At 49.4% G+C, this 27,878-nt stretch overlaps 1 protein-coding gene across 2 annotated transcripts in view; it reads left to right on the plus strand.

The window, feature by feature from the left end:
- Positions 1 to 27,878, plus strand: part of REEP1 (receptor accessory protein 1) — a 103,337-nt gene that overhangs the window by 70,556 nt on the left and 4,903 nt on the right. The window contains exons 5-8 of one of the 2 annotated variants that reach the window (XM_032410517.1): positions 1,695 to 1,808; positions 18,152 to 18,329; positions 22,368 to 22,403; positions 27,352 to 27,503. In XM_032410517.1, the coding sequence (XP_032266408.1) occupies positions 1,695 to 1,808; positions 18,152 to 18,329; positions 22,368 to 22,403; positions 27,352 to 27,503 (480 nt within the window). The remainder of the gene's footprint in view (positions 1 to 1,694; positions 1,809 to 18,151; positions 18,330 to 22,367; positions 22,404 to 27,351; positions 27,504 to 27,878) is intronic. The other variant, XM_032410516.1, reaches the window with a different exon arrangement.

A 27,878-nucleotide genomic window follows, 5' to 3' on the forward strand; every position in this document is an offset into this window, starting at 1 on the left:
TAAATTCTGAGATCTTAAACATGTTTGCACATAACCCATTTGTACTTGATCTTCGTAAAGATTCATGAACACCACAGTACATAGAGATTAATTTCTTCTTTTGACTTATTGTCTTAGAACAAATTGCCAAGAGCATGATTATTGGGTCCAATATTGTATAATTCATTAATTATATTACATGATCTTCTAAGCTGATTGGGATATGATTTTTAACATAAAATAGGAGCACTGTAGATGGCTTTATATGTAAATTTCTATTGTTTCTGAAAGTTGAGTACTTTGGACTTCTTGGGGGAGGTTTTAGGGGAACATATTAATTGGATGAGCAGACTACTATAGACATTTCTGAGAACGCTTTTAGGAACTAGGATACAGCACTGCCTATCTCAGAAGGGTGGGTTTTGAGGAATGGGATCTCTCTCTTGACCTGGTTGTCAAATACCTACTCTTGGCACTTCCCTTTCCCCAGACGCTGGGCTTACCCTGAAGCCACCAATATCATTTCCATTGAAGTGAAGGTGACTGACTCTTACGAGCTGCCAAGAATCCCTACCAGAGTCAGTCAGGGGTCACAATGAAAACTTAGTGTGGTGAATTCCTGGGGAAGTCTTAAACAAGGAATGCACAGGGGTTGACCCTCTCACTTGATACCTCAAAGCAAAGGAAATGCACTGATGTACTGAACTTCAAATGAGATCAAGGCCAAGTGTCATTGTATTACTGAACTCTGAAATGAGCTACTGTGATGTACAAAACAGCTGTTCTTAAAACAGTGACAACAAAACAACCCAACCCAACCCAAACAAAAAGAATAAGGCAGAGTTGATGCAAATTTGAAGTAAACCACTCTTTTAGTCCCTGAAGGAAAGAGACTTCAATCCTCTTTCCAACCTCCCCGCTGACCCTGGGGATATTGTTGAATGACTTCTCATTTCTGCTTTTATTTCATTATCTGTAAAATGATCTCACTTATCAACAAAAATAGCACTATCTCTTTCTGTGTCCTCATCTCTCCCCTTGATACCTACGTGGGAGGGATTTGGATATAGTATGAAATAGCTACAGAATAGTAGAATTTCAGAGCTGCCAGGGCCTGACCCCCTTGAGATAGGAAGATGACAGTGGTTCTCACTTATTGAAACCAGCCACTGTGCTAGATGCTTTTCTGGAATGGTCTCATGTAATCCTCACTGGGCTCCACGAGTTAGGTCCTGTCACTGTCCTCATTTTTCAGAAGGCCAAACACTTGCTGAGGCCTGACAGCCAGTTAGTGGCAGGTCTGAGGTTAGATGCTGGATTCTTGGTATTCTCTCCACCTTCAGTTCCTTCAGTGTCTTAGAGAGTGGCTGTGTGTAGAATGGCAGGATCGTCCACATCCAGGACCCCTGGCGCCTTCCTGGAAGGTTAGAGGACTTTAGGAACATCCTAGGGTATTGCTCGAAGAAAACCTTCCTGGATCAGTAAGTTGCTGTTTTTTTGAAATTCCTCTTTCACTTGCCTGGATCTCTTCCATTTCCCTCCCTCCTCCTGTCTACCCTCCCTGCAAACACACACCCCACAGTGCCTATGACTTTTCAGTCCCAGCGAGAATCCGTGATTGGGCAAGCTGCCAAGCCCAGTGCTCAGAAGGGAAGAAAGAACAGAGCTTTATTTGAACCTTCCAACTCAGTGTGCCTCTGTTTATCCTTCAACAGGAAATTGATGATTGCCTGGTCCAAGCAAAAGACCGAAGTTACGATGCCCTTGTGCACTTCGGGAAGCGGGGCTTGAACGTGGCGGCCACGGCAGCAGTGATGGCTGCTTCCAAGGTACTCTGTGTGTGTGTGTGTGTGTGTGTGTGTGTGTGTGTGTGTGCGCGCGCGCGCGCGGGGGGGGGGGGGGAAGGGGGGGTAGCCTGAGCACCACAGCCGCGTGAGCATCTCCACCCCTCCAACCCGCCCTCCCACCCTGCTCATCACCCACGCAACTCGCATAGGACAGGCATAGGACCCATCAGTGGTTCCTCATCTTTTGGGGGTCCCTTTGAAAATCTGATGGAAAAATTGGTGAATCTTACCCCCAGAAGATTGTGCACACGCACACACACACACACACACACACGCTCACACACACAAATGATGTGTGCAATATTAAGAGGTTCCCAGAGCTCCTGAAACTCATGATGGGTCCCAGATTAAGACCTCTGAATTACTTGGAGCTTAAGCCTGGGGGAAAGAGGAAACGAAAAGGGAGGGAATGAGCTCTTCTCTGCAGTTTCCCAGGGTCACTGGGAGAGACCCCTAAACTCAAAATATAGCCAAGTGGGAACACGACCTGAGTGAGTGGGTGGCTCTATGCACACATGGCCCAGCAGACCCAGGGGGAGGAGCCCTGGGTCCCAGAGGAGGTGAGTGTTCAGACATGGAGGAGGAGGATGTGTGTAGTAGCAGCAGGTAGAGCTGGAAGACGTTTGAAGTAAACACTGGTCGCTTGGGACATTGGGATGTAGACCTCACTTCCTTCTCTTTCCATCCCGTCCCCTTCATGTCCTCTGTGGTCCTTCCTAGCTTCTTCTCACGTCACCTTCTCCTTGTCGTTGTATCAGTTTCTCATTGTGGGCTCAGCCCTGAAAAATTACATTGGTAGACACTTCCCCCAGAGGAAATCCAGCAGATTGCCTTGTGTTTCCTGGTGACAGTCTTTACCCCCAGTCCAAATGTGGAGGAGGGGTCTACCTTCAGCTGGGGGTGGAGGAGAGGCAGTTATACTAATGTTTGGGGAGACACACTGGCTGGGAGGTGAGTTGTATGAGCGAAGGGAAGCTGTATGTCCTAGGTGGTGACTGAGGGTTTTAGGCAAGGAGGGGCAGAGTTGTGAAAGGCCTTGGAAGAGGACGTTTGATATCGACCTTGGTGCTCCTTGGGCTCTGAGTGGATGGTTGGATGGAGCGTGTCGACAGGCAGCTGGGTCAGGGGACCGAGTCTGGTTTTCTGTGCCCTGAACCAAGAGAAGCACATTAGGAGCATTTCTGGAAGAAAGACTTACCCCTTGGGGCTGAGCGTTTGTTTGAAAAGTACCATCCACCTGAAGTCAAGGAGTTCTGCAGACAAAGGCTGAGAGAGAGAGAAGGAAACCCAAAGGGAATGATTCCTATTCAGAGAAGGACCAGCTCCTTCTGTAACACAGAACTGTAGTGAGGTGTCCCCCCTCCAATAGCTGCTGGCAAGGTGATGGATCCCAGTGAGTATCTTTGGAGGGGACATTCCGTTTTGGTATCCCAAGGAGATGTATCAGGATTTACAAAGAGCAGTGAATGCCGAGATCCTTCTATTTGAGATGTAACCATTTTGTGCTTTTATTTTTAAGCTGAAAGATAAGAGAACTCAGAATCGCTAAATTCTTAATTCATCAGGCCAACTTTGCAACACAAAGCTACAGAAACCTTCTCCCGGCCTCTCTCTCTACCCCATCTCTTCTGCTTCTGAAGCCTGAAGGAAGATGGGTTACTGCTCTTTGCTCCGCTCAGTCACAGAGCGTAAATGTGATGTATTTATCAGGGTGGCTCAGGATGGGTCTCCTGGCCATACGGCAGCATGTGTGTAAATTTTATTCTGATGGTAATTCTGTAGGGCTGTCCTTTTCCAGGTCTGCCTCAAGCTGGAGCCTCCAGAGTCTTGATACCATCTTGGCCAACCCCTGCCAGCCCCTCAGACCACCCGGGGAAGCCCATGAGCCCAGGCCTCCGGCCAGGCACCTTACAACACCTAAATGCTGAAGAAGCTCCAGACAGTCTGAAACTTGCCTCAGGAAATAACTGCTCATTAGTTCTTTCTAGTTGTGCTACCATAGTGAGGGATTCCCGCTTCCTGTTGAATTTGGTTTCAAATGGGAAAGTTTTCTGCCTTTTGGGGGCTTTGCTTTTCCTCTCTAAATATAAATATCTTGAGAGAGAAAACACATCTTCTCTTCCAAAAATAATGCCCTCTATTTTTGAAACAGATGTGTACTTAAAAAGAAGAAGGAAAATCCAATCTGGCTGAGGGGTAAATCCATGGTTTCCACAGCAACAATGGATCACTCCAGTCAGGGGTCAAAGGATGATGACTCACCAGTGAGTCCAAATCTGGCTTTCATGTCCAAACCACCTGGGAAGCTTTGTTTTCATTTTTTAATAGATTCTCCGATGTGCTGATTCAGAATCTCAGGCAGTAGGCCCAATCTCTATTTTTAACAAGTTCCCCAGATAATTTTTAAACAGCCAGCTCTGTAAAGGTCACTGCCTGAGGCCCCTTCCAGAACCAGAAGCGCACAGGTGATTAGGGTTAGAGCACTTCATTTGAACATCCCTGGGATGCAGAATTAGCTTCCTAGACGTGTTAATGTTGAAAATGAGAAAGTGAGGTATGTGTGTTTCATTTCCTTAAAACTTCATGCCAGTTGGGACATATTATGGTGGGAAGACAAATTCCTCTCCCTCTTTGTAAGGCTCCAAAGAGCCTAGCACAGTGCACTGCACCCAGCTGAGCCCTGAACAACCTTGGGATTCCCCTGGGGGGATAGTCAGAGCAATTTTGTGGGGGAAAAAAAAGAAAGACAGCCTGCCAAGTCACCCATGACTAGGGTGACCATATACGTTAATGTCCAAACCAGGTCACATCTGAGAGGGAAAGGGGTGCTGGAATAATTACACCAGGAATAGGTATACATGAGGCCTCTTCCAAGCAAACCGGGACTTAGGGTCACCCTACTCGTGGCTCCATTTAACAACTCTTGGGCCCTGCCTCTGTCCTCCCGGAAAACACCCTCAACTGACAAATCCGTTCTCTAAATATCTACTGTGTTTGGCCAAATGGACACACAAGAGAGTGTGAGGTAACTGAAAGACTCTTACTTCAGACAGATTAGGGGTCAGGTGCCTGGATGAGGGCTCACTCCTCCCCTATCTTCTGCTCTTTTTTCCATCTTTTGAAGGCTCCCCAGAGGGGAAGTATGGAACTTAAAAGATCTTTTGGTTATGCTTTTGTTTCTTTCCTTTTTTTCTAATTGAAGTATAATCGACATGTAAGATTACATTAGTTTCAGGTGTACAACATAATGTGGCCACACTTTGAGTTAATCCCCTTTTTTTTCTTGTAATGCTGCGCCCTGAGCCGTGTCCCTAAAAAAAAAAAAAAAAAAAAGAATGTTTGCAGGGTTTTTGCATCATCAGGAAGAGTGAAGAAACTTTGTACACTATATTGTACCAATGTAAGCTGTTACTAATGTTAACATATTTTATCTTAGAACTGGAAAAACAGAAACAACACAATTACACATGGGAAAGTCCTCCCCAGGCCCACTAACCCCCTCCCTCTCCTAGTTTTCCCCAGGGTCTCATTCCTCTCTCTGGAAGTGTGGATGCATCTTTTCTTTCTATGAAAACTGCTCTGTCTCCTCCCTGAGGACACCCTTCTGTGGGACCATCTGTCTAAACGTCCCTTGTCTCTGAGTTGGCTCTGAGCCTAGATGTGGGGTGTTTCCTAGCTGGTAATTCCAGCCAGAGGGAAAATTGAGCCCCACTTTTTTTTTTAAGACTAGAACTGGAAATCTCTCTCTCTTCTTAAAAATAATACTCTAGAACCAGCAAAACACAACCTCACACACAAGAGAAACCATAGTAAGAAAAACCAATTGATCAGAAGTTGGAAAACGGTGAGGTGTCCAAGGCCACCCTATGGTTCTTGAACTTGGAAGCACATAATAGGTTTCTTCTACCTGCCCGGTTCTTAGACCTGGTAAATCAACCTTGCTTTTTATTTGTCTCATAACTTGAAAAATAATGTGGTTTTACTCCCCCTAGAGATCCTATCCCTAGAACAGTTCCACTGGTACCCATACCATTGGTAAAGTCACCTGGTTAAAAACACTGCTCCGGGTAGTGCTGATGTTCTGTGGATTCGGGATTCTTCTGCCCCAGATTGTGTGTGGGCTTTTCTCCCTAGAATCTGATATTTCCTATTATATTGTTAGCTTCTGGAGATGAGGGGCTCTAGATTCTTTTCCTTTGTTTCTTGCTTAGAAAAAAAACAAAACAAAACCAGAATAAAGAACCAAACAGTGCCTACTTGTTCAGTGTTCTGCACACATAGCTACTCATCAAACCTTGCTGACTGATCTGAAGAATAAACTTTTTTGATTCTCTAGTCCTGCTCTATCCAAGCGGCTTTTTACATTTGAATTAATTAGAAGCAAGTGCATTTAAAATGCAGTTCCTCAGTCATACTAGTCGCATTCCCAGTCCTCGGCGGCCATGGTAGCAGGTGGCTGGCACGGACGCAGAACGTTTCTGACGTCACAGAAAGTTCTTGGGCAGCACTGCCCCAAGCCGTCTCTGAAACCTCTTGGGTTCTCTTTGCCTTGTTTTCACCCCTCTACCTGCAGTGCCCTGGCTTTGACAGGACCCCTCCCTTACCCACTCAGCAGTCTGGGGCCTCTGTATATGAGGTTCACCAGCAAAATAGGGAGATGGAAACTCAGCTTATAACATCACCCATGGTGTTGCTCTCATTTCTCCAACGTCTTCCCTGGTCCAGCCCCACTCTCACACCATGACTCCATTTCCCCAATTTGCCCGCACAGTCAGCAGCCACCAGGGGATAGCCAGGTCTTGGTTACAGCCCTAGCATCTGAACAGCTGGGCATGAGCCACAGAAAGACAAATTGTAGTGTTTTCCCACTCATTTTTTAAATTCCCACTCAATTTTGCCTTAAAAATAAAACTCTACGAAACAGTTCAGCATAGTTTTTTTTTTAAAAAGTCCTCTCCCTATTATCCTTCTCTTTTATCCATCACTGCTTTATCTAAACCTCTTGCTTGAAAAAAATACTGCTTTTAAACCTTCATGAAACTTTATTTTTGGAACCAGAAGCTCACTCCCAGAAGCTCATAAGACTGGTGACTTGGGGCTTCTGGACAGACTGGAGTTGTTTCCTCTTGCCTTTGCGTTTTTTTCCCTAGCTACCTATTATATACTAATTAGTTGTAAACTACCTGTTTACAATGAATCAGAGGGCAGGTATTGATTTCCCTTTTATAAAACTTCCCTGTCTGGGCTCCTGCTCAGAAGGTATTTCCAAGGAACAAGAAAAGACTGCTGTCCCCTTCAGGTCCCTGAGTCTCACTTCACTGTCACACTCTCGGAGCTGAGGAACATTCCCGAGCCATTGTACTAGGGTTACATCAAGTTAGCCTTCTTTCTTCTGTTTTAGCCAAGGACCATGTGACATAAAATTAATATTTAGAATTCACCACTGCAACCGGTTTTAAACACCAAGATTTATCTAAACTGTTATGGACAACGGCTGAAAAAGTTTGGAAGTATCGCCTACCCTCTGGGTCTCCCACACAAAGTGACTTGCATCCCAGCTGAGCTTTCCACAACTTGTCGAAGCAGAACCACTCAAGACTTCCCGCCAGAGCGGGTCTACCATGTTGGCCTTCATCACTCAACAGTCCATCTTCCTGGATTCCTCTTCTCCTGTGTTTCTCCCAGGACTGCTGCCTCACCTCACCGCACCTGGTAGATGGTTAGGGAGAGGACAACACACAGAAGATGCAGAGCCACCAGTCTGCTGAGGAGGAAGGGCTGGGAACTCACGCAGATGTCTCTCGCCTCCTCTCTGTTCCAAGTTTCCCTGTGGAGGTGATATGTAGCCGGATGTCTAAGTGGGAAGAGAGAAGCCTGCCTGCTTACCTGGTCTCTGAGAGGAAGTCTAAGAAAGCATTTTTGAGATCACCTGTGAGCAGGAAGAGCTGCTTCTTTGCTGTGGTGATGTGGCACCTTCTTGGTCATCTCCACCTCCCTGACTCTTCTCTCCTGCTCGCTTCATTCCTCCTCCCGTAGCCACCCCCCTCCTCACAGCGTTGGGTGGGATTTCTCCAGGACCCCACCTCATTCTCCTTTCCCTCCCAGGATCATCTCATCCTCTCCCTCACCTTCAGCCATCCCCCTGATGCACTGGTTCTCAGATTGACTTCTCTGCTGGGGGCTCAAGTACAGCGTTTCTGATTCTCTGCTGAACTTCTCCTCCCTTTGTCTCCTTGATACTTTTAGTCAGCATTTCCCTAACTCTGAATCTGCCCCTCCTCTTGTGTCCCATCTTTGTCTGATGACAATGAAATCACCATCCACCCTCTCAGGCCTTCAGGCTCCAGATTTCAGTCATCTTTGATGCTCCTCCTTCTTCCCACTTACTCTTCAAGTCCTGCCCATTTGACATCCCTTCCCTTTCTCCAGGCTTTCTTCCCCACCCCCTTCCTTTCAGGTTGGACTATTGCAGTAGCCAGGCAAGTAGTCGCTGCTCCTCTCCTCTCCCTTGGTTTGAGCCCCATCCCAGCTTTTCCTCGTCTTGTCTCTCCTTACCTTTCTGTCTCCTCTTGTACTGTACTCACAGCACCACCTTCTGTCCTATTCTAGAAATAGCAACTCTGTGTGCTATTTCTAGACCTTTCTCTTTCCTACCTCTCCTCCTATTGGTCCTTCATCTGTTCCTGTTGCCACCTGCTTGAAATCCTGTCCACCTTTCAAGGTCAAATGCCACCTTGTCCACGGAAACCTCTTCTGATTCCAGGTGGAACTGTTCTCTTGCTTCTTGGTCCCCACGTGGCACTCTGTTGTGATCATTATAATTCATGTCTTACTAGCAGGTGCTCAGTCAATGTTAAAGGAATGAAGAACTGTCGTACATATTTTTAGCTGTGTCAGCTAATAGAGCAATGGTTAGCATCACGGGTGGGCCTTGGAGGTAAGCAGAGCCAGATTAAAAACTCCAGCTCCCACACTTACTGCTTGATCTCTGTGAGTCTCAGTTTCTTCACCTGCAAAATGGGCATGACCATGGTGCCTGCCACCAAACACTTATGAGACAGTGTACCTAAAGACTTTGCAGAATGCAGAGCTCATACTAAATGCTTAATAAAGGTTGCCTATTATTCACTTCTCCTGTATGTTGGTTTGATCTTGAGGCTGATCATTATTCTGTTGAGCAGAATAAAAGAAACGTCAGATGCTGGCATTGGGCAGCCATTTACAATTCAGCCTCTCCTGGAGAGGAAGCTGAGTTTCTCTCTCATGTGGATCTAGACTCTCTTCCCGTCTTTTCTCTGTGGTGTGGTGGTGTGAGCACAGTATCTGGTGCTACCTGGGCTCTTGTCCCAGTCAGCCTTGCCTGTGCTGGGTCTCCCGGGGCAAGCCACCCTCCAGCCCTCGAATTCAGGTCCCTCATTGCTCTCCACCCGACTTTCCATACCATTGTTTCCTCCTCCTCTTCAGCCTCCAGGTGAGTGGGTCCCTGGGGTCAGCTTCCAACTGTGAGCACCTGCCCTCCCCCAAGAGAGAAGGAATGTCAAACCTGTGGGTTGCTAGAGCAGGCAGGAGCCTTAGATGCCATCTTTGTCACCCCCTTACTTCACAGGACTGGACACTGAGACCCGGATGTTGAGGGGCGCACCCAGGGTCACACAGCTGGGAGATGCCAAGCTGGGTTCCCAGTGAGACTTTCTAGTTCCCAGTCCAGCATTCCCCGCATCACTGCAAGCACCCCCAGGCTCCTTCCCCCACCCCCCCCCCCCCCCCCGCCCTTTCCCCCATGCTGGGCTGACACTTCCTGACCATTATGTGCTGGGGTCACATCACCAGTCCCCGAGAACCCATGGCTGAGTCCCTGAGAGATGACTGTCTGCCACTGAGAATTTTAGAGTCAGTCACAGCCCTGGATACTTCTCAGGTTGTCTGCCTGCTCTTGTGACCATTTTATATCAAATGTCCCTCAGAATGAAGAAGGTGCGTTAATATGCATAAGGCAGCCAGCAAATGGAACCAGGGCAGGCTCCCTCTTTGCCCTGAGGCAAGGCTGGGGCAACACTTAAGTGCACGATGTGGTACATACTAGGTTGAAGGAATTTGGATCACAAATACATGTTACTGTAAGATCTAGTTCCTTTAAAGCTTCATCATTTATGATAATGTGGGCATATTTGCAAATATAACTGTAGCTCTACTTCTCACTAACAGTGGAACAAATGGGTCTTGGGATGCCCTTCCCCCTCCGACCCTAGTCCTTTCTCCCCCTCATTGTCCTTTGGCAACATCCCTCCTGTGTCCCCTCCACTCCCCGCTCAGGAAGAGGGATCCTCTACCACATCAACCTCCCCTCAGGACCTTTGCGTCTCCAAGGAGGAAGCTTGGACAAGGCAAAGCTTCACAGCTGGGACTCGGTGGTGGACTCCTACATGTGAGGGCAGGGACATCAGCTGTGTGTGGAGAGTCCTTCCTGGTGACCCCGAAACGCTATCGCCAGGGTGCAGGCCTGATTCAGATGGCCAGGCCACAGTATCCTTCCCCTTTCTTTCGGATGATGCAGCCCTGGCTTCACTCAAGTTCGAGCTCCACCAGGTGTCAGCCAGCTGCCCTCTCTCCCTCCCCTGAAAGTCAGCCCCACGATGTGTCATCTTTGTCATTTGCTGCCTTGTGTGCATTTGTGTCTAGATGCCCCGGGCTAGACTGTGAGCTCCTTGGGAGTAGGAATCGCATATTGTGTTTCATATTCATCTTTGTTCCTCTGTGGGGCTTCACACGGAGCTTTGTAAACACTCCCTCTGCATCCCCTGCGAATGGAGGAAGGAAGAAAGGAGTGAGTGAGCGAGTGAATGAGTGAGTGAGAAAGTGAGCGAGTGAGCGAGTGTCCTAGGTGAAGACAGCATGGTGCCCTTCAACCTGGTTTTGTAGGCTTGGTGCCCATGGCTTTTTTTCTTTTCCCCTTTGTCAGGTGGCTCGACTCTTTCATTTTGTCTCCTCTTTGGACCTCAGAGAAGGGCAGGTAACCCCGTTGAGAGGTGTGACTAACTCCAAACCGATCCAGTCGGGTAGAGAGGCCAGCAGCCCCCTCTGCCCGCCACCAGCCCATGGTCTGGATCCGAGCCAGGTGTTTTTTCTCCCGGCACCTGTGTGTGTATGTGTGAATTAATCCCAGAGCCAGTCCCACTTCAGCATCCTTCCAGAGCCTCTTTTTTGTGTTAATTTGGTAGCATCTAACATGTGATTAACTTACTTGGGTTTTTTTTTTTTTCTTCTTTGTTTAATGCCCGGAGAATGAGTTGAATTTGATGATTGATGCTGTTGTGGGAGAAATCCTATCTCGTTCTTCCGTTCTCCTTTGTTTGTTAATCTAATGTTATGTCACAGTCAAGGCCACCCGTCTTCATCCAGCATGTCGGAAAGGAGCCTGCTTGGCGGCGATGTGGAGCATGTGTAGTTCTAGAGGTTAGCTCTGTCAGCGAGGTGGGTGGCCCTTTAGAAGGAAGCACTAACTCTCTTTTTGAATTACCAGTGGGAAATGTGGATATGCTGGTGGCTTTCTTATCAATTGCCTGACTCACTAAAACCTGCTGTCTTTATTCTCTTTGTCATCAGTTACAGGCATTCGATATCTGCGAAGGCTCTGCTGGAGCCTTCCCCTGTGACTTGGTGTGTGTCTCTGGTAAAGAGGACCTCATCAAGGGCTTGCAGCCAAGCTTAGCTGCCGTGCTGAATCCGGGCTCTGTGGGCCCTAATGGCAGGCATCCTGTTAGTGGTAAATTGTTTTACTTGGAATGCCAGATTATTAAAGGTCTGGGTTTTCCAGGAACACACTCCCTCCCCTGACTAAGAAAAACATCAAAATGGGCACTTAGCTGGCTCAGTCCGTAGAGCATGCAACTCTTGTTCTCAGAGTTGAGAGTTTGAGGCCCACGTTAGGGGTAGAATTTACTTTAAAAAAAGATAATTAAAAAAAAACCAAACATCAAAACATACAGAATTTGGTGTGTGTTGGCTAAGTGGCTTTCTCATTCCTTACCGATTGAGGGACACATTAAAGATCTCATATTAATAGAAAGTTCAGTGACACAGTTTACCTCTTGAAGTCTTATTTTCTAAGAGTTTTAGCTAGAAAATAAAGATTAAAGAATTAGGAATGGATTACCCTCCCTTGTCCCCAGGCACATCTGTGGGATTTCTGGGGGTTCTAGGAGCACCGATGAAAGAACCCCCAGGCCATATTGTGTTGACGTGCCCAGAAAGCAGCCAACTGGGTCTGTGAAAACAACATGTAAACAAACAACAATAACAAAACTGGGTAGATGTGCTTATAACACTATAGGGAATGAAGAAGTCAGGAGTACAAGAGATTATAAGTAAGTAAGAGATTTGTTCTCATGGAAGGCTGAGTATGTCTCCCTTCCCAGTCCCATGATGACAGGCTTTGGAGAGGCTCTTCCAGAGGTGGGCTGGTAAGGACAGTGCTGACATGTGGTATGACAGCCCCAGGGACAGGCTCAGATGTACCTGAAGTAGGCTGACCTAGCATTCTTAGCTTTTCTTAGCTTTTCCTATGGCTCATATTCTAAACTGAGTGTTGGCTGGGGAGGAAGTTGATACAGGACTTTAAACACACACACACACACACACACACACACACACACACACACACACTGGAATCTATTCATCCATCAGAGTTGCCATGGGAGACCCAACTTTTATTCTAGAGATTTTCAAATAATTCTAGAATCCCTTATTTTGGAATTGCAATCAGAGCCAGATAATGAGCCACAGAAGAGGGTCATAGATTCCTGAACTCAGAAGTTTCCAGTTGGACGGGAATCTTGTTCAGTGCTTTAATTTCTCAATGAGGTTGCAAGGCTGAGAAAGACCAAGGTGAACTGGTCAAGGCCCCTCATAGCAGAGTTGAGTCTAAGCTCTCGGAGCTGGACAGTGAATACATTGCACTGTCTAGAGACACCACTTCTTCCTTCTCTGCTCTCGTTTATTTTTTTAAAAATAGTTCCGTGTCATTCTTTTTTGGTCCAGATGGCATTTGTCAGCATCACGCAAGCCCTGTATTTACAAAAATGGGTCCTCAAGGCGATCTTGGGAAAGTGCTATGAGTGTGCTGAAAATGAAATGGTAATGATTTCTTAAAGGTAATACACGTTTATGGTATAAAATCCTAAAAGCACAGAAGAGGGCATGCAGTGAAGAGTAGGTCGTACTCCTGCCCCTGTCCTCCACTGGCCTAGCTGTTTTCAAAGAAACCTGTGACCTTTCAGCAGGCACTTTCACCAATGCGTTCATTTGGCCATTAACCCAGTATAAGGGTGATAGCCCCATCTCCTTAGCAGACAAAACTGCACAGACCTCCTGTGGCACGGAATGAAGTGGCAGCTCTGAGTGGCGGGTGACTAAGAAATCTACTTCTCCTTCCACTTGGCCCCCATCTTCACCTACCCACGTCCTCCAAGGCCAGGTCATGTGTATAGTCTCCTGTGGTAAGCCTGGCCCCTCTGACCTTTGCACCCGCCAGCCCTCTGGCATTTCTCATACACTCCTTGAGGACAGAGGTCGAGTCCCTGCTCTACAGGATGCTCCTTCAGGTCTGGGACCCTGGCCGATGCAGTGGGTGGAGGTGGGGATTTCCTGTTGCTGCACGTTACCGAGGGGATTGCTCAGTAAACGGCCGTATGTTCCTTCATTCAACTCCTTGACCCCTAATGTGTATCAGACAGAGTGGCAGACACCAAGGCTGCACTAGTAAATAAAACAAACAGTCTGGAGGGGAAGACAAACCAACAAACAATAGCAGTAGTTAAATATAATTGTGTGAGGTGCTACCGGGAATCCCAGACTGCACTGAAAGCCTATGTCAGGTTGCTGAGCTGGTCAGAGAAAACTTCACGGAGAAGTGCAACCATATTGCGTTGAACCTAAAATGCTGTGGTTTCTAAGATACATTGTTATCTTATGTACCACTAAGGAAGAAGATATTGCCAAGTAAATTAGGACAGAATGCTTTTGCGCTTAGAATTTTTACTTCTACTTATCAAAAGGACTCTTTTAGACTAGTTTAGACATAGATTCTTCGTGTGTCACTTTTGTACATACATTAAAAGGAACATATAAGCACAGTCAGTTGGTTGAGGTCTTCCCAAACTAAGGTTAGACTCACTTTCTGAGTCTGACTCTCCTGAATCACTTTTCAGCCGAGCTCCTCCACATCCCTTTATGACCACGCCGTATCACTCTCTGCCTTCCAGAGCACTGGTGATACAGAGCTCTTGTCTCTGCGATTTTCATCCACGCTGCTGATATCCATTCTGCCAGGTTGAATGCTGCCACTTTCTTGATCTTACCAGAGGTGTCAGTGGAATGTGTTTCAGACAACCAGGACACATATTTCTTCTTCAGGTGGTTCTTAATGGTTTGTGAATTGAACACTCAGTTCAGTTCAGTTGTCCAGTCCGTGCCATGAGGAATGACAACCAAATGCATTCATATGTAGATAATGACAGTGATAGATATCAAGGCAACAATAATTGTAAGACACACCACCATCTCAGAGATGAGAAAAATATATATGTCTTGAAATTGATGAAAGTCATTTACAAGAAGTCTAGGAGTAAGTGGGTGCTGTCATTATTCTAGTGAGGGAGTGATGTCAAGGCTCTGGATGGATGTTTCTATGAGTCTCTTAGTCACAAGATGGCAGCTCCACCATACTCAGAGGCAGAAAACAGGGAGCAGGGTCAGGCCTTTCTTCTCTTAGCAAGAGAAAATACCTTTCCTGGAAATCCCTTAGCAGATCTCCCCTTACATTGGGCAGAATTACATCACATAGCCATCCATCGCTACAAGGGGGATTGGGAAATCTGTTTGTTTTTTTTTTTTTAAACATATCAAGAATGGAGTTGGGGATGACTTTTGGATGGTCAACTAACAATATAACCCACTGTGGGCAAATTCGTTTGAGATACAGTAAGTTAACCTGAAACACTGTAGGACCTCTCAAAGCCTTTAATACGGTAATGTGGCTCATTGAATTATGGAGAATATGGCATTAAGCTTTAACAAACTTAGGGGATCCAACTTTATTTTTGCAAAATAGGGAGCCCAATTTTGCAGAGTACCAGTGAATAATTCTTGGTTGTTCCCAGAATAATAAAATGGAGGTTCTTCAGAGCAGAGCCCAAGTGGCAGGGTGGATTGGGGTTTGTGGAAAGCGAATGGGAGTGAGGTTTGGAGAGGAGACTGAGCAGAGCTGAGAGGTTTACAAATGAGAGAACCATATCAATTCTAACCATCTCAGATTGTTTTGACAGATAAAGGCTAATTTGTTTTCGAGATCCTTGTATCCATGCCGCTGTGATGTCGCCTGAGTCAGGACTGTGTTGATACAGAGCTATTATTATCCCTTTTTCTTTCCTAACCTCTGCCACTTCCAGTCTTCATGATGCTAGTGATATTGGAGCTAGGCTGGCTGGCTGGCTTCTGGGAGTGGAACTGAGTGCTTTGCCAAAAAGGACATGTACGGTGTCCGCTGCTGCTTGCTCTCAGATACGTTGCTGAGCATTTGCAAGAGCTGCTAGACACATTGATGGAGTTCGTCCCTGGCCATTTATTTGGGCTTGGGGTCATGAAGCCCCTCCGTGTCCTTTTGGCCGGATGTTCTCTTTTGATTTTTTATTTCGACAGCAACTTGTGTGTCTCAGGCAACAGTATCCTCCTCACCATCATCATCATCAACATCACCATCATAACTGGCATTTTTTGAACACTTACTATGCATTGGGCTTTATAATGGATAGTGTATGGGCATAAACTCATGTAATCCTCATCATGTGGATGCTCCTTGGCAGAGGAGAATATTGAGGGGTGGACAGAGGTTAAGGTCACCCAGCTATTAGTGATAGGACTGTAATTTGACTCTAGTCTGACTCTAGAACCCTTGCTCTTAATCTTCACTTTCTGTAGCTTCTGGTATGGCAGCTCTGTGTGGTTATTTGTACATTTGTCTTTTTACATTTTGTCCGAAATCAAGCTGTATTTTTGGTTTCCTAATAACACCTAGCACACTGTCTTGCCCAGAGAACTTGTCCTTGATAAATAATTGTTGAACAGAAGTAATTGAACAGGAGGAAGACTGAAAGCGAGCCAGTGAGTGGTCTTTCTGGGCGTGAACCTAACACTGAATTACTCCATTGTCCATAGCAGTATTTCTCCCCTTTTCAGAGTCCGTTTTTGTTCTTTAGTCCTCTCCTTTCTTCTAAGTTCTCGATGTCCCCTAAAATGCTTCCAAGTGGGTCATTGGCTGATAGATTTTGGAGGGGATTATACTGGGCAGCTACTCCCACCTGGGTTTTGTGGCTCAGACCACCCAACTGTTAATGTCTAGAAGGTGAGCCCTCAGACCCCTTGGCCGCCATCATGCAGTGTGGTATCTGAGGCTACCAGGGGGATTTCCATCTCTTTTTTACATCAGACACCCCTTTGCCTGGATTTACAATTTGAATTGTATCTGTTTAATTATTTTTTTTTTTTTTTAAGATTTTTTATTTATTTATTTGAGACAGAGAGAATGAGAGAGAGAGAGCACATGAGAGGGGGGAGGGTCAGAGGGAGAAGCAGGCTCCCTGCCGAGCAGGGAGCCCGATGCGGGACTCGATCCAGGGACTCCAGGATCATGACCTGAGCCGAAGGCAGTCGCTTAACCAACTGAGCCACCCAGGCGCCCTGTTTAATTATTTAAATAGTTTTCTTTTTTGCTGTTAGTTTCCTAGAGACGTTTTTATATCTTTGGTAGAACTGAACTTTTTCATATTTTCACGCATCTTTGTTTTATTCTGACGTTTCTTCTAGACCTGTCTGCAAGCTCCTTTTGTTTCCCCCCTTCCCCTTAACGAACTCATTCTGCATTTGCTCCTTTATCTGACTGGCTCTTTGACTAGTCACTTCTATGGACTGCTGTGCTTTGCTGGCCTTTTTCATTGCCTTTTTTTTTTTTTCTCCTTAAGTAAAATGAAAAAAGTCCTCCAAACCCTCTGCCATGTTGAAAGTGTCCTACTAAGCTGTTGTGGTCCTTGTTTGTTTCATCAATCCCACCCCCAACCCAGAGCCCTCTTGTTAGCTGTTCTCACTGATTTTGTGCTGATTTGTTGGTTCTGTTCGATCTGTTGTGCTTTATTGTCCCCAAGTCCTCTAGCCCTCTAGAACCACTCTTTTCTTCATTATCCAAATAGAATACCTCCTCCCCCTTCCCCTGCTGTCCCATGTACCCTCGGGAAGTCTGCAGGCCCTCCAGTATTTCTGACGACACCGAACTTCATCCATTTGCTTGGTGGTTACTTGCCTGTCTCCCTCTGCTCCAATCCCAACCCAATTCTCAATAACTCCAGTCTCCTACCAGAGCCCAGTCCCCTCTCAGGTTCCTTCTCCCCCAAACACAAGCTCCCTCTCCAGCCCCTGAGGTGCCCCTGAGGGAATGCCGCTCTCCCTGAGCCTTCACTGTGATCCTTTTCACTCTGACACAGATTCTCTCACCCAGACAGCAAGGACCTGCCCTTTCATAAGTATAATGGATTGATCTTGCTTTCCTAAACAAAAGAACTATTTTCCCCTGAGATGACTTCTGTGACTCTCTCAGAATATGAAATGGTTATAGTCAGCAGGTTTTTTTTTTTTTCTTAGTATCATTTTTTTTCCCTTCCTGATTCATTACCTTTTGGGTATTTTATGAAGCTCAAATGTGAGAGTGGAAGTAAATGTGCCTCATAGTAACATGAACAGATAAGAGAAATTGCTGTTGTCAAACATTTTAAAAAATACTGGCTGAATATTATTTCCTTGGAAAAGAGTAAGGACTGAGCACATAGATTATTAGGTTTTGCTCTTTCCGACCAGATTCTTGTGTACTGGGAACTGAGCAAAATGTGGCTATGTAGGGATTTTTATTTTTGTCAAGCCAGAGAAGCAGCAAACGACCCCTCAAGAGCAGGAACTGCAGGCAACAGTTATCCCCTTGGCCCTGGGTCTGTCCCCGGTTCTAGCTCATCCTGCGATGGGGGGCGTCTGAAGGACATGAAGGAGCCGGGAGCCAGAGGAACAATTACTGAGACCCACAGGAGGCCCTGGAACATTCTGGGCCTTGACCCTCTCAGTGCTTCCAGCAAGTCCACCAGGGACCTGCCCCTCTGCAGAGTCCTTCCAGCTCTTGAGTTCCACCTGGCTGACTGTCAGAATCCCCCTTTGTGGTGTCTGCCCCCCACAACTGCCTGTGCAGTGTGGGGCAGGCCTCTGACGTGTGCCCCCTCCTGTGTTGTATCCAGGGACAGGGTGCCTTATCGGAGAGACTCCGGAGCTTCAGCATGCAGGACCTCACCACCATCAGGGGTGACGGTGCCCCTGCTCCCCCCAGCCCCCCACCACCGGGGTCTGGGCGAGCCAGCGGCAAACACGGCCAGCCCAAGATGTCCAGGAGTGCTTCTGAGAGCGCTGGCAGCTCAGGTAGGTGTCCTTTCACTCCTCCCCCTTTCCGGTTTCTAGGCCTTGCTTTCGCTGTGAGCAGCCCAGTCCACACCATGTGGCGTGTAACCTGGAGTTGCCGTCCACACAGATGTCCGTCAGATGGTGCCAGGCCTGCCGAGAGGCAGAGCACCACTTGGGCCAGGATGGGAGGCTGGCCTGAGACTCTGATCAGGGGCAGGATTAGGCCACCTGCACCAAAGGGTCTTGCCTGCTCCATCTGATGATCTGAGGGTTTGGGGGTGGTTGGGGAATAGTGCCTGAACCAAGCCTGGAGGCAACGGGCATGGCTGGCCCTGGGCCAAGGCAGCTTTCTCTGCTCTCTTCCTCTCTGACCCTGTACTCCCGGGAGGGCTTACCTGCACCTGGGTGTCTCCTCCTACCCACCCAGGGCTTAGGGCTCTTGTGGTCCCTTTTCCCTGCATGAATGTTTCCTGTCCTCTCTCTCTCCCTCCACCATGTCCTCCCATCCCTGAGCCCATTCACCATGCACACCCTCAGCCACTACGTGCCAAGGGCCGCACTACCTCCGAGGTCTGATTCCTGTGGAGGCCACGGCTTTATGGAAACCCCACCTGTATCCCCGACGTCTCAGGTTACTTGTATTAGGATTGACCTGGGGGCCTCATTAAACATGCAGAGTCCTGGGCCCATCCCTGGAGGTCCCAGTAAGTCTGGGACGAGGCCCAGATATGTGATGGTGGTGAGGTGCAGCCACATTCGGAACCCACTGGTGTCTGATCCATTAGTGGGTTTCAGGCTTATGGAGGGCAGGGGCATGGATTAGGGGTAGGGAACTGGGCCAGGATTCACATCTTCCCAGACCATTCCTTGGAGACCTTCCAGGGCCCTTGGCTCTCAAGAGCTGAGCACTGCCGGGTTAATGGTGAAGGGGTTACAGGGGCCGGTTCTGGATTGCCACCTCGACTCCTCACCCTTGGTGGAAAATTGAGCCTCCCGGATGGGAATCGGACCACCCTTTTGGAGCCTGTGGCTGTGACATATGCCTGGTGGCTGCCCTGCTCTTAAACATAGAAACAGGGCCACGCCAGCCACCTGGGAACCTGCTGGGAAGTGCAGCCTGCAGGGGGCGTCTGGGCCCCGAGCCTCAAGGACTCCACCGGACTTTTGGGGGTCTTGGACAAGGGTGGGAAAGAAGAGGTCCTGTGGCTGCCCTAGGAATGAGGACTCATGTGCCCTGCCAGGGAGAGGAGAACAGCTCAGAGCCAGGCCAGGTGTCCATCAGTTTCCTCCTCTCTGAGGAATATCCCACTTTACCCTGGCCCCATGTGTGAAGATTGTGGCTTTTTTGTTGGAGGGGAGATGGTTTAACTCTGGCGGGGTTGGGAAGGTAGAAGCTTGGCCGTAGGGGTGAGGATCACCTCAGGGCGGGGGGTATCTCCTAAGTGAACCCTCCCAGGGGAGTTGAGGATGGAATCCCAGAAGGCCAGGCAGGAACGGACCTTAGGATCGTTCAGTCTAACCCTCGGGTTTTACCAATGAAGAGACAGAAGCCCAGCAAAGGGATCTGTCACCAGGGTCGCCCACTGATTGGCGTTCTCCTGGGCCTCCTGACTGCTGGACCAGTGCTCTCTGGGTGCTCACCCTCTGGCCATCTAGGTTTCCTTGGGCATCTACAGCTTCTGACCTACTGGGCACTGTCTCAGAAATAGGGCTAGGAACTGGAATTAGGTATCACCTCCACCTTTGGTCAGCTCATTGACTGTAGAGCTTCAAATGAAAACTGTTATTTGGAAGAAAAACAGGCCCCAATTCTGTGAGGCTCAGAGGGCAGAGCAAGAACCAATGGGATAAAGTTGGATAAAGTTCCAGGGGGACAGCTGCTTACTAGCTGTGTGACCTGGGCAAGCTCTTACCCTCTCTGAACCTCAGATTCCGGATCTGTACACAAGGGATGACAACACCCATTTGTAGGGGTGTCTTGAGGATTCAAATAAGATAATCCATGTGAAAGTGCTGAGGCTCACGCCTGGTCCTCTATGCAGTAGCTGCTATTATTGTTCCCATTGTTATCTAACTCACCCATGAAAGCATTTTCTAACAGGAAAGTGTCCAGGAGAGAAACGGGCTGCCTTGTGAGGTCCCTGACATTGGAAGGGCCCAAACCAAAGTTGAATGGTCATGTACTGAGGCTCTAGGGAGGTCTTCCTGCTTGGACCAGCAAGTGGGCCTCAGTGGCCCCACAGTCCCTTGCCCTCTAAGACTCTATGTTGTCATTATAAAGTGAACCGAGTAGAGGAAGTAGGCTCAGAGAGGTCAGGTACTGTGCCAAGGCCACACAGGACCAGATCCAGGCCTCCTGCCTAGACCTCTCCTTGGTGCATGATTCAGGGCAGCCTCAGAACATGGGAAAGGGAGAAGTCTGGTAAGGTCTGAAGGCGATGGAAAGCATCTCCTGGGCTTTGACCATGTCCCCAGACCAGCACTAGACAGACACGGGTCTGGGATGCTTTGTTTCGGCGCTGGCCCCGCCGCCTCCCATTAGCAGCGATGCCCTCCGCCGCACCCCGGGACGCAGGCTGAGCCCGTGGAGCTCACGGAGAAGCAGAGAACCCGCGATGCTGCAACATGATGCTGCGCTCCCCACTGCTCGCCCTTGGCCGCAGCACCTGTGATTCCAGGGGCCAGAGAAGGGAGGTGCTGACCTAGCAGGGAGGGCAGGGACCATGTGGTACCCGCTCCAGCTGTTCTGGGGCCTAAAATAAAAGTCCTCTCAGGAAGAGAGACAGGTGAAAGATGACCCAGCGCCGGGGCATGGGGTAGAAGCACCCAGATCAGAGGCTCCGGGGGCAGTTGGGCATCGAGGTGCCTGGAAGGAAGTCTGGCAAGGGAGGCCCAGCTACAAAAGGCTTGTGTCCCCTCGCTCCCCGGGCGTGGTCGGCTGGGGCCTGAGCCTGGGCTCCCACCCTGACAGGGCGACCGTGGGCCTGTGTAGAGCAGCAGAGGTAGTGCGAGCGAGGCAGACCTTGCCAGGCAGTTGCCACATTTGTTCACCCGGGGCCTTGGTTCGGCCTCCGACCCTTTCTCAGAAAGATACCCCAGGCAGTCGCTACAGGAGAATTTGACCTGGGCACGGAAGACGAGCACAGTTCCCTTGAGCTTTCTCCTCTGAGAAGACGGTACCGTAATCCCTACTCAGCCTGTGTGTCAGGGCTGGGAGGAGAGCAAACAGGAGAATCTGCAAACCCCGGACGGGCGGCAGCTGTTGAAGGCAGCCTGGCAGCGGGACGGGTAGGAGGCGGTGCTGGACCCCGCGGAGGTGTATGCAGCCGTGGGAGGCCACGGTCTCAACGTACATCCAGGCAGATCTCGAATACGTGATGCCTCGTGAGAAAAGCACAAAGCAGAGTGAGATATTATGTAACAGCGTATGTAAAATAAAATACATGCCCGTGGTGTAGAATAATAATATGGACTCTCCAGGAACACATCGCCCTCCCGACAGAATTTTGTTAGGCCCCGTTCATTGAAAGCTTGGCATTGAACCCCAGGAGGGGTGCAGAGGGTGTTAAAAGAATGATCCTTACCTTCCATGAATGTGGAGACAGCATGCACTTAGTAAGCACCTACTGTATACCAAGCCCCAAATGAGCACCGAGACCAGTGGAGTTTGCAAGGTAACAGCCAAATGACTGACACTAAGCACTAAGCACTCTGGAGAGTCAGAGGTCAGTCTGAGAAGGTTTCCTGGATGTCATTCTGAACTGGAAGGCGTCGAGAGGAGGACAGGTGTGTGGGCAGGTGCGGTGGGAATTGTTTCTTGGAGGACATATGGCAGGGCCCCTGTGGGCCAGGCAAGGGCATTTTCTAGCACCTGAGAGGAAGCTGAATCTGGAATGATCTCTTCCCCAACCTTGGTGTCTCTGCAGAGACCCACATGCCTGGGACCCCTATATTGAACCCACTGGAATCCCCACACCTCCCTGGGGCCTCCCTGTTTCCTGGGGCTGGTTCCTGTCGAGTGAGGGATATCCCTGATGATGTCCCCCATCCCCACAGTGTGTACCTGCTGCTCCACCTGCAGGACCCGGAAAGGTGAGTAGGCCGCCAGCCTCTGTGCAGCGCGCTGGACGCTCGCCTCAGGAGGAGGTTCTAACCGGAAGCTGGCGCCTCACCCTGGGGCTCCCTTTCAGCTGCGTGGTCTGTGGGGAGGAGTCACGAGGTTAACTCCCTAAGATGACAAACCTGTGTTATCCTACAGTGTCTGCAGACTAGGAATTCAGGAGCAGCCTAACTAGGTGGTTCTGGGTCAAGGTCTATTAAGAGTTGTAGTCAAGATGTCGGCCGGGGCTGTGGTCATCTGAAGGCTTGACTGAGCCTTGAGGATCCACCTCTAAGATGGCTCTCTCGTGGCTGCTGGCTGCAGGCTCAGTCCTTACCACATGAGTCTCTCTGGGGCTGCTCGAGCGTCCTTACGACATGGCAGCTGGCTTCACCCAGAGTGAGTGATCCAGTAGAGAGAGGACACGTAGAGAGAGGACACGCGGGAAGCCATAGTATGTTTTAGGACCCAGTCTTTGAAGTCACACACCACCACCTCGGCCTTCTTCTGTTTGTTTGTTGGAAGTGAGTCATTAGGTCCAGCCCCCACTCAAGGGCAGGGAGATTAATCTCCACCTCTTGAAGGAAGGAGTATCAGAGAATGTGTGGAAATATTTTGAAACCACCGCAGGGTCATATTTCCTGGTGCTCTGGGGATGAGGACACAGGAGCTTACCCAGGTCCTGGGAAGTGACAGAGCCCCGTAGTTCCAGGGGTCTCAGTCCAGGTGCAGCCAAGGGAGCCCTGGTCCTGCTTTGCCACTTACTAGCTATGTAACTGTGCGTGAACCACCTAACCACGCTGAGCCTCGATTTCCTCATCGTAAAATAGACGTAAAGATCCTGCTTCCCCATCTCACTGTGTGGTTGTGAAAAGGCTTTTTGTTATAGCCCACAGCAGCCAGGAAACCTCAGGGAGCAGGGAGGGGCCTGGGGTGTCCCAGTCCTGGACGGGGACTCCGGCTCCTGCCCTCCCTGTGAGCGAGTGATGGCTTGGTGCAGCCATGGTCAGCCCGCGGTTGGCCATGTTCTCTCCTGACCTGCTCCTGCTGTTCCCCTAACCTTGACTAGACACATGAGGGACTGGAGGTGGTGCTGGACTGGCTCAGCTCCCCTCTCGTCTGCCATGGAGGGCGCCCCCCGCCCCCAGGGAGGAGCTGCCTTTGGCTCCGAAGGCAAAAGGCCACCCCTCCCGTCGCTGCTGGCTGGCGTGAGGGGAGGAGGAGGGAGGCACTGGGGCCCCTGAGGCATGGCCATACCTCCCACAGTGCTGAGAGCGGAGGGCGTGAGCTGGTGTTAAGAAGTGTCCTGTTTTCCCTTCATTTCTTCACTTGTAAGACTTCTCTAAGGCTTTTGAAAGTCCACATAAGACCTGGGGGTTTTGGAGACCATAAACCCAATGTGAACTGACCGTCAAAAGAGTTCTGAGTAGGGGAACAGTGGAGACCAGTGTCCTACCCGGGGGTCTAACTCTGACCAGCTCTGTGTGCCTCAGAGGCCTCCAGTCCACATCAGAAACAGATACAACTAACTAAAAAGGGAGAAATGAATGGAGGGCTGCATTGCAGTGCTTAGAGGCTAATACTTGGCCTTGGTGGACATGGACTCATGGGAAACAACCGCGAGGTCCCAGCAACCTCAGGTGACTGGTTATTTCTAACTATTCACCAATTTTGAGTCTGTAAATTTCTGTGAGCCATTCTGAAAGCCTCTAATTCTGGGATATTACTCCTTGGGGGACCAGGAAGAAGAAAGGCTGCCTTCTCCATTCCTTCCTCATGGGACGGCTCTGTGCTGTTCTCTGGGAAGCCCTCGCCTTTCGTGACTGCTGATGGTTTCCAAATCAGAGGCTGCATTCCCAGTGCGTTGAAATAAAATTGCAGTTGACTGCAGGGATTTAGTCGAGTTTGCTCTCCCCAGGCCCTGTGGGGACTGGGTAGCGGGCCGGGCTGGGTGGGGCCTCAGGTGACTCTGCTCAGAACTGTGATCTGGGAGGCTTTGCCCCAGCCCTCCCTTTCTCACGCCCTCTAACACTCACTGCCCCAGAGTTCTCCCCACACCTCCCAGTCTCCCCACGGTCTGCTTGCAAGGAGCCAGGCTGGTCTACACCAAGTCCCTCTGTGCTGGTGGGAAAGTCCCTGAGCTCTGCAGGCCTCTGTCCCCTCCTCCATAAAGTGTGGCCAGCTCTGCAAGTGAAGGGTGCCAGGTGTGAAGTGTCAGCAGATGGTGTTGGGGGGCTGGAGGCCACCTCTTGGGCAGTGACACCATGCGAGAGGAGTTCAGGGGGTCACAGACACTCTGGTCAGAGGACCCCTCCTAGTCCCTTGAGATGATTTTCATCTGTGCATCTCAGACCCCAGAAGAACATTCTCTCCCAACTTCGGTTCCATTCCTGCCCCTCTGTCAGTCGATTCCCTGCTGTTTCTGGCACGGGTCTCTTTCTATTATGATTATTATGATCTCTCCTTCCTGCCTCTTCTCTCTACCTGCCTTGATGTAATATAGAACTCAAGTCTGTATGACTGCTCAGAATTAGTCATAGAGGTGTACGTTTTTCTTTAAAAAAAAAAAATCCAGTGTGTGGGACATCATTTTCAAAAGCAGAGTCATGCCTTTTACCCCCCATCCTGAAAGACGGAGAGAGAGAATTGCATTGGCCGTGAGCGCGGCCGGGCCGCGCGTTGCCTCTGGCAGCAGCAGGAGCTGTCCGAGGTTGAGCGCCTGAGGAGGGAGGGAGTGTACGGCTGTGCGTGCACCCGCGTGTCTGCACGCACGCTCACACGTGTGTAAGTTGCATCCCCAAAGACCCTTTCCCTAACAGAATATTGTCTTCTTTCTCCTCGGTGGCCGTCGGGGACGCGGATGTAAGTGTTCCAGATGGGTGTGCTCTTCTTCAACACGTTTGCTGACTTCCATTAATGGCTCCCGCTAGTGTGTGCTGTGTGGGATGTGTCTGCTAACCTGGGGGTTGTTTGGCACTACGGGAGGCGGGGGGGAGGCGTCGGGCTCAGTGCAGACGCATCTAGCATCTACTCAGGCCTCCAAGGGTTCTTCCTCCCTGCCCTCCCCACAGGGAGAAGAGGTGGAGCACCCGCTAGCCTCCTTAGTCCTGCTGACGCATTTGCTAATACAGAATGTCAGCCGAGGCTGGGGTAGACAGCAGGGACTCCTGCACTTTCCTCGAGGCTGCCCAGCCTTGGGCACTAGGGTGGCAGCTCTGCAGGCTCAAGGCCTTGGCTGCCATCACCGGAGGTTTGGAGGTGGTGGCTGTGGCCATGAACTTACATGAGAGTCACTCCCCCCAAAGGTTGTCTCTGGGAGTGATGAGAGTATTAAGGAGTGGATAGCAACAGCACAGGGAAAGCCCTGGACCAAGATTTGGAAGGAACAGAGGCACAGACTCAAACCAGTCCCCAAGCCCACTCCCAGGATCCAGTTTCGTGCTGGGGCGGAGCTGGCCAGGCTGCTTCTGTGGTTTCTGCCCTCGTCTGAGGTCTTTGGGCTCTAGGCAGGCCTGTTTCTTTTTCCTCTTGTCAGGCAAGAGGTATCTGTGTCCAGAAGGAATTTCTCTGTGGACTGTGTCAAGGTCTGACTTGAGATGAGAACTAAGCTCTCAGATGATGTCAGGATTCCACCTAGGATGGGACCGGAGGACCCCCCAGGTTGGGGGGTGCACAGAGCAAAGAAATCAAAGGAAGATTAATGATCTAAGTCTTGGCCCTTAACAAGGCGCTCGCTGTCGGAGCAGGCCGTTCCCCGCCTACAAGACCGCTTTGCAACTCCTAGCTCTCGTGCTGCCTCCTGCTGGCTGCTGGGGAGTACAGCAGCAGGACCTGGCAAAGCGGCTCAAGGTTAGGGTCTGTTGTTACTTTTGCTTAAAACACCTGGTTAAATCGGGTGCTGTGTTATAGTCTAGCGAGTCCCCTGTTATAGTCTAGCAAGTCCCCTGTTGATGGAGAGGACACATTTGATGGCTCACTGTGTTTTTAGGAGCAGTAGCAGGGTGTTCTAGAAGGAGATCCGTTTTCTTTCTACAGGCCTTCGGGTGGTTGACCAGATGATCTGAAGGCCCCCTATGTCTACAGTCTGTGATTCTAAGTAAAAACAATATATGAAACATAGAATGCTATCTCTTTGAGTGTCAGATAAGCTGGGAATGTGCTGACCACCTGGCCAGATGACATGGAATATGCTTAAGCATTGAACGTTTTAAAAAACACTATGCATTCAATGACATGAATTAACTCTGGAGTTTTTCCTGTGGATTTAATCGTGGTAGACTAAAACAGGGATCTTGCTGTCGGCCGGGGGGGAAAGATTCTCTTTCCACTAGGCTTCTTGGCTTCTCTGGGACTTGGCCTTTGAAATGAAAAGCTCTACATAACTTTGCCTAAGGTTCTCTCAGTAAGGCTTCCTGGCACTTGACATCCTGTCTCAAAGAAGGCTTGGAGCTGAATATGCAAGTGTAAGGAGCTGCCAACATCGCTTGTCTGTGGAACAGAGGAAGCTGCCAGGCCCTCTGAAATCATTGCAGTTATCCGTTCTAGAGGAGATTCTTCCCTGAGCATTCTTTGGTGTGGCATCACAGGTCTCAGCCGCAGGGTTTGACACCTCTCAGCTAAGGCAGCGTCCTCCTTCCCCCCCCCGGGGCAGCGGTGCCCCCACGTCCCTTGGTAGCTCCTCAGTAGGTTCTGGAGCCTCTGCTTCTTCCTGTGCACAGTGCCTGCTGGTTTCCAGTGGCACGCTCACAGCCCGGGACCGCCCTGCAGCGAGGCCCAGAGGATGCTGGCTGCTTCTCCGACACCGGGACCTCGGCTGTCTTAACAGGCTTGTTGTGTGGCGTGCTTAACCTCGACCTTGCCTGGCCTTCCTTGCTCCTTTCTACACTGATCCCTCCCTGCTGTACTTTGTCTCCTTTGTGTAGATTGTAAATGGACATTAAGTGGTTGAGGGAGATGTGAATGAGGGTGGTGTGAAGGCTTGGGAGCCCCACCAGGTCCAAAACCCATTGGCATTTTCGGACGAGGAGGAGGAAGATCTGCTGGATTTCATGTACAAGTATAAGGCGCCTCGAAAGACGGAGTTCTCCCTGGAGGTACACGGTGTCTGGGGCTGCAGGTTGGAGCATGTGTTTGCACAGGGGCTTTGCCCTGGAGGTCTGGGGGTCTCCTGAGTGCCTGGGGTAGGAAGATCTCTCCCCATCAGATAGGACAAACTGCTAGGTAGCATCCAGATCCTTGCCAAGGGGCAAAAAAGACTGCTCATTTTACTTAGAAATAGGAGAAGTGATATAGTACCTGTAATAAAATTTAAAAATTTGCAGCCACTAACCTAAGATGATATGTGAATGAAAAGCAACCCAAATGTGTGTTTTAGAGGAAGAAAATGTGTTATTTGACACGTTTCTATAAATGAAGCTGTTCATCACTATATCTCCAAGACACAGCACAAAGCAGACACCGATAAAATG

The sequence above is a fragment of the Phoca vitulina genome, unplaced genomic scaffold, assembly GCF_004348235.1.
Source record: "Phoca vitulina isolate PV1807 unplaced genomic scaffold, GSC_HSeal_1.0 scaffold12, whole genome shotgun sequence".
NCBI classification, from domain to species: domain Eukaryota; kingdom Metazoa; phylum Chordata; class Mammalia; order Carnivora; family Phocidae; genus Phoca; species Phoca vitulina.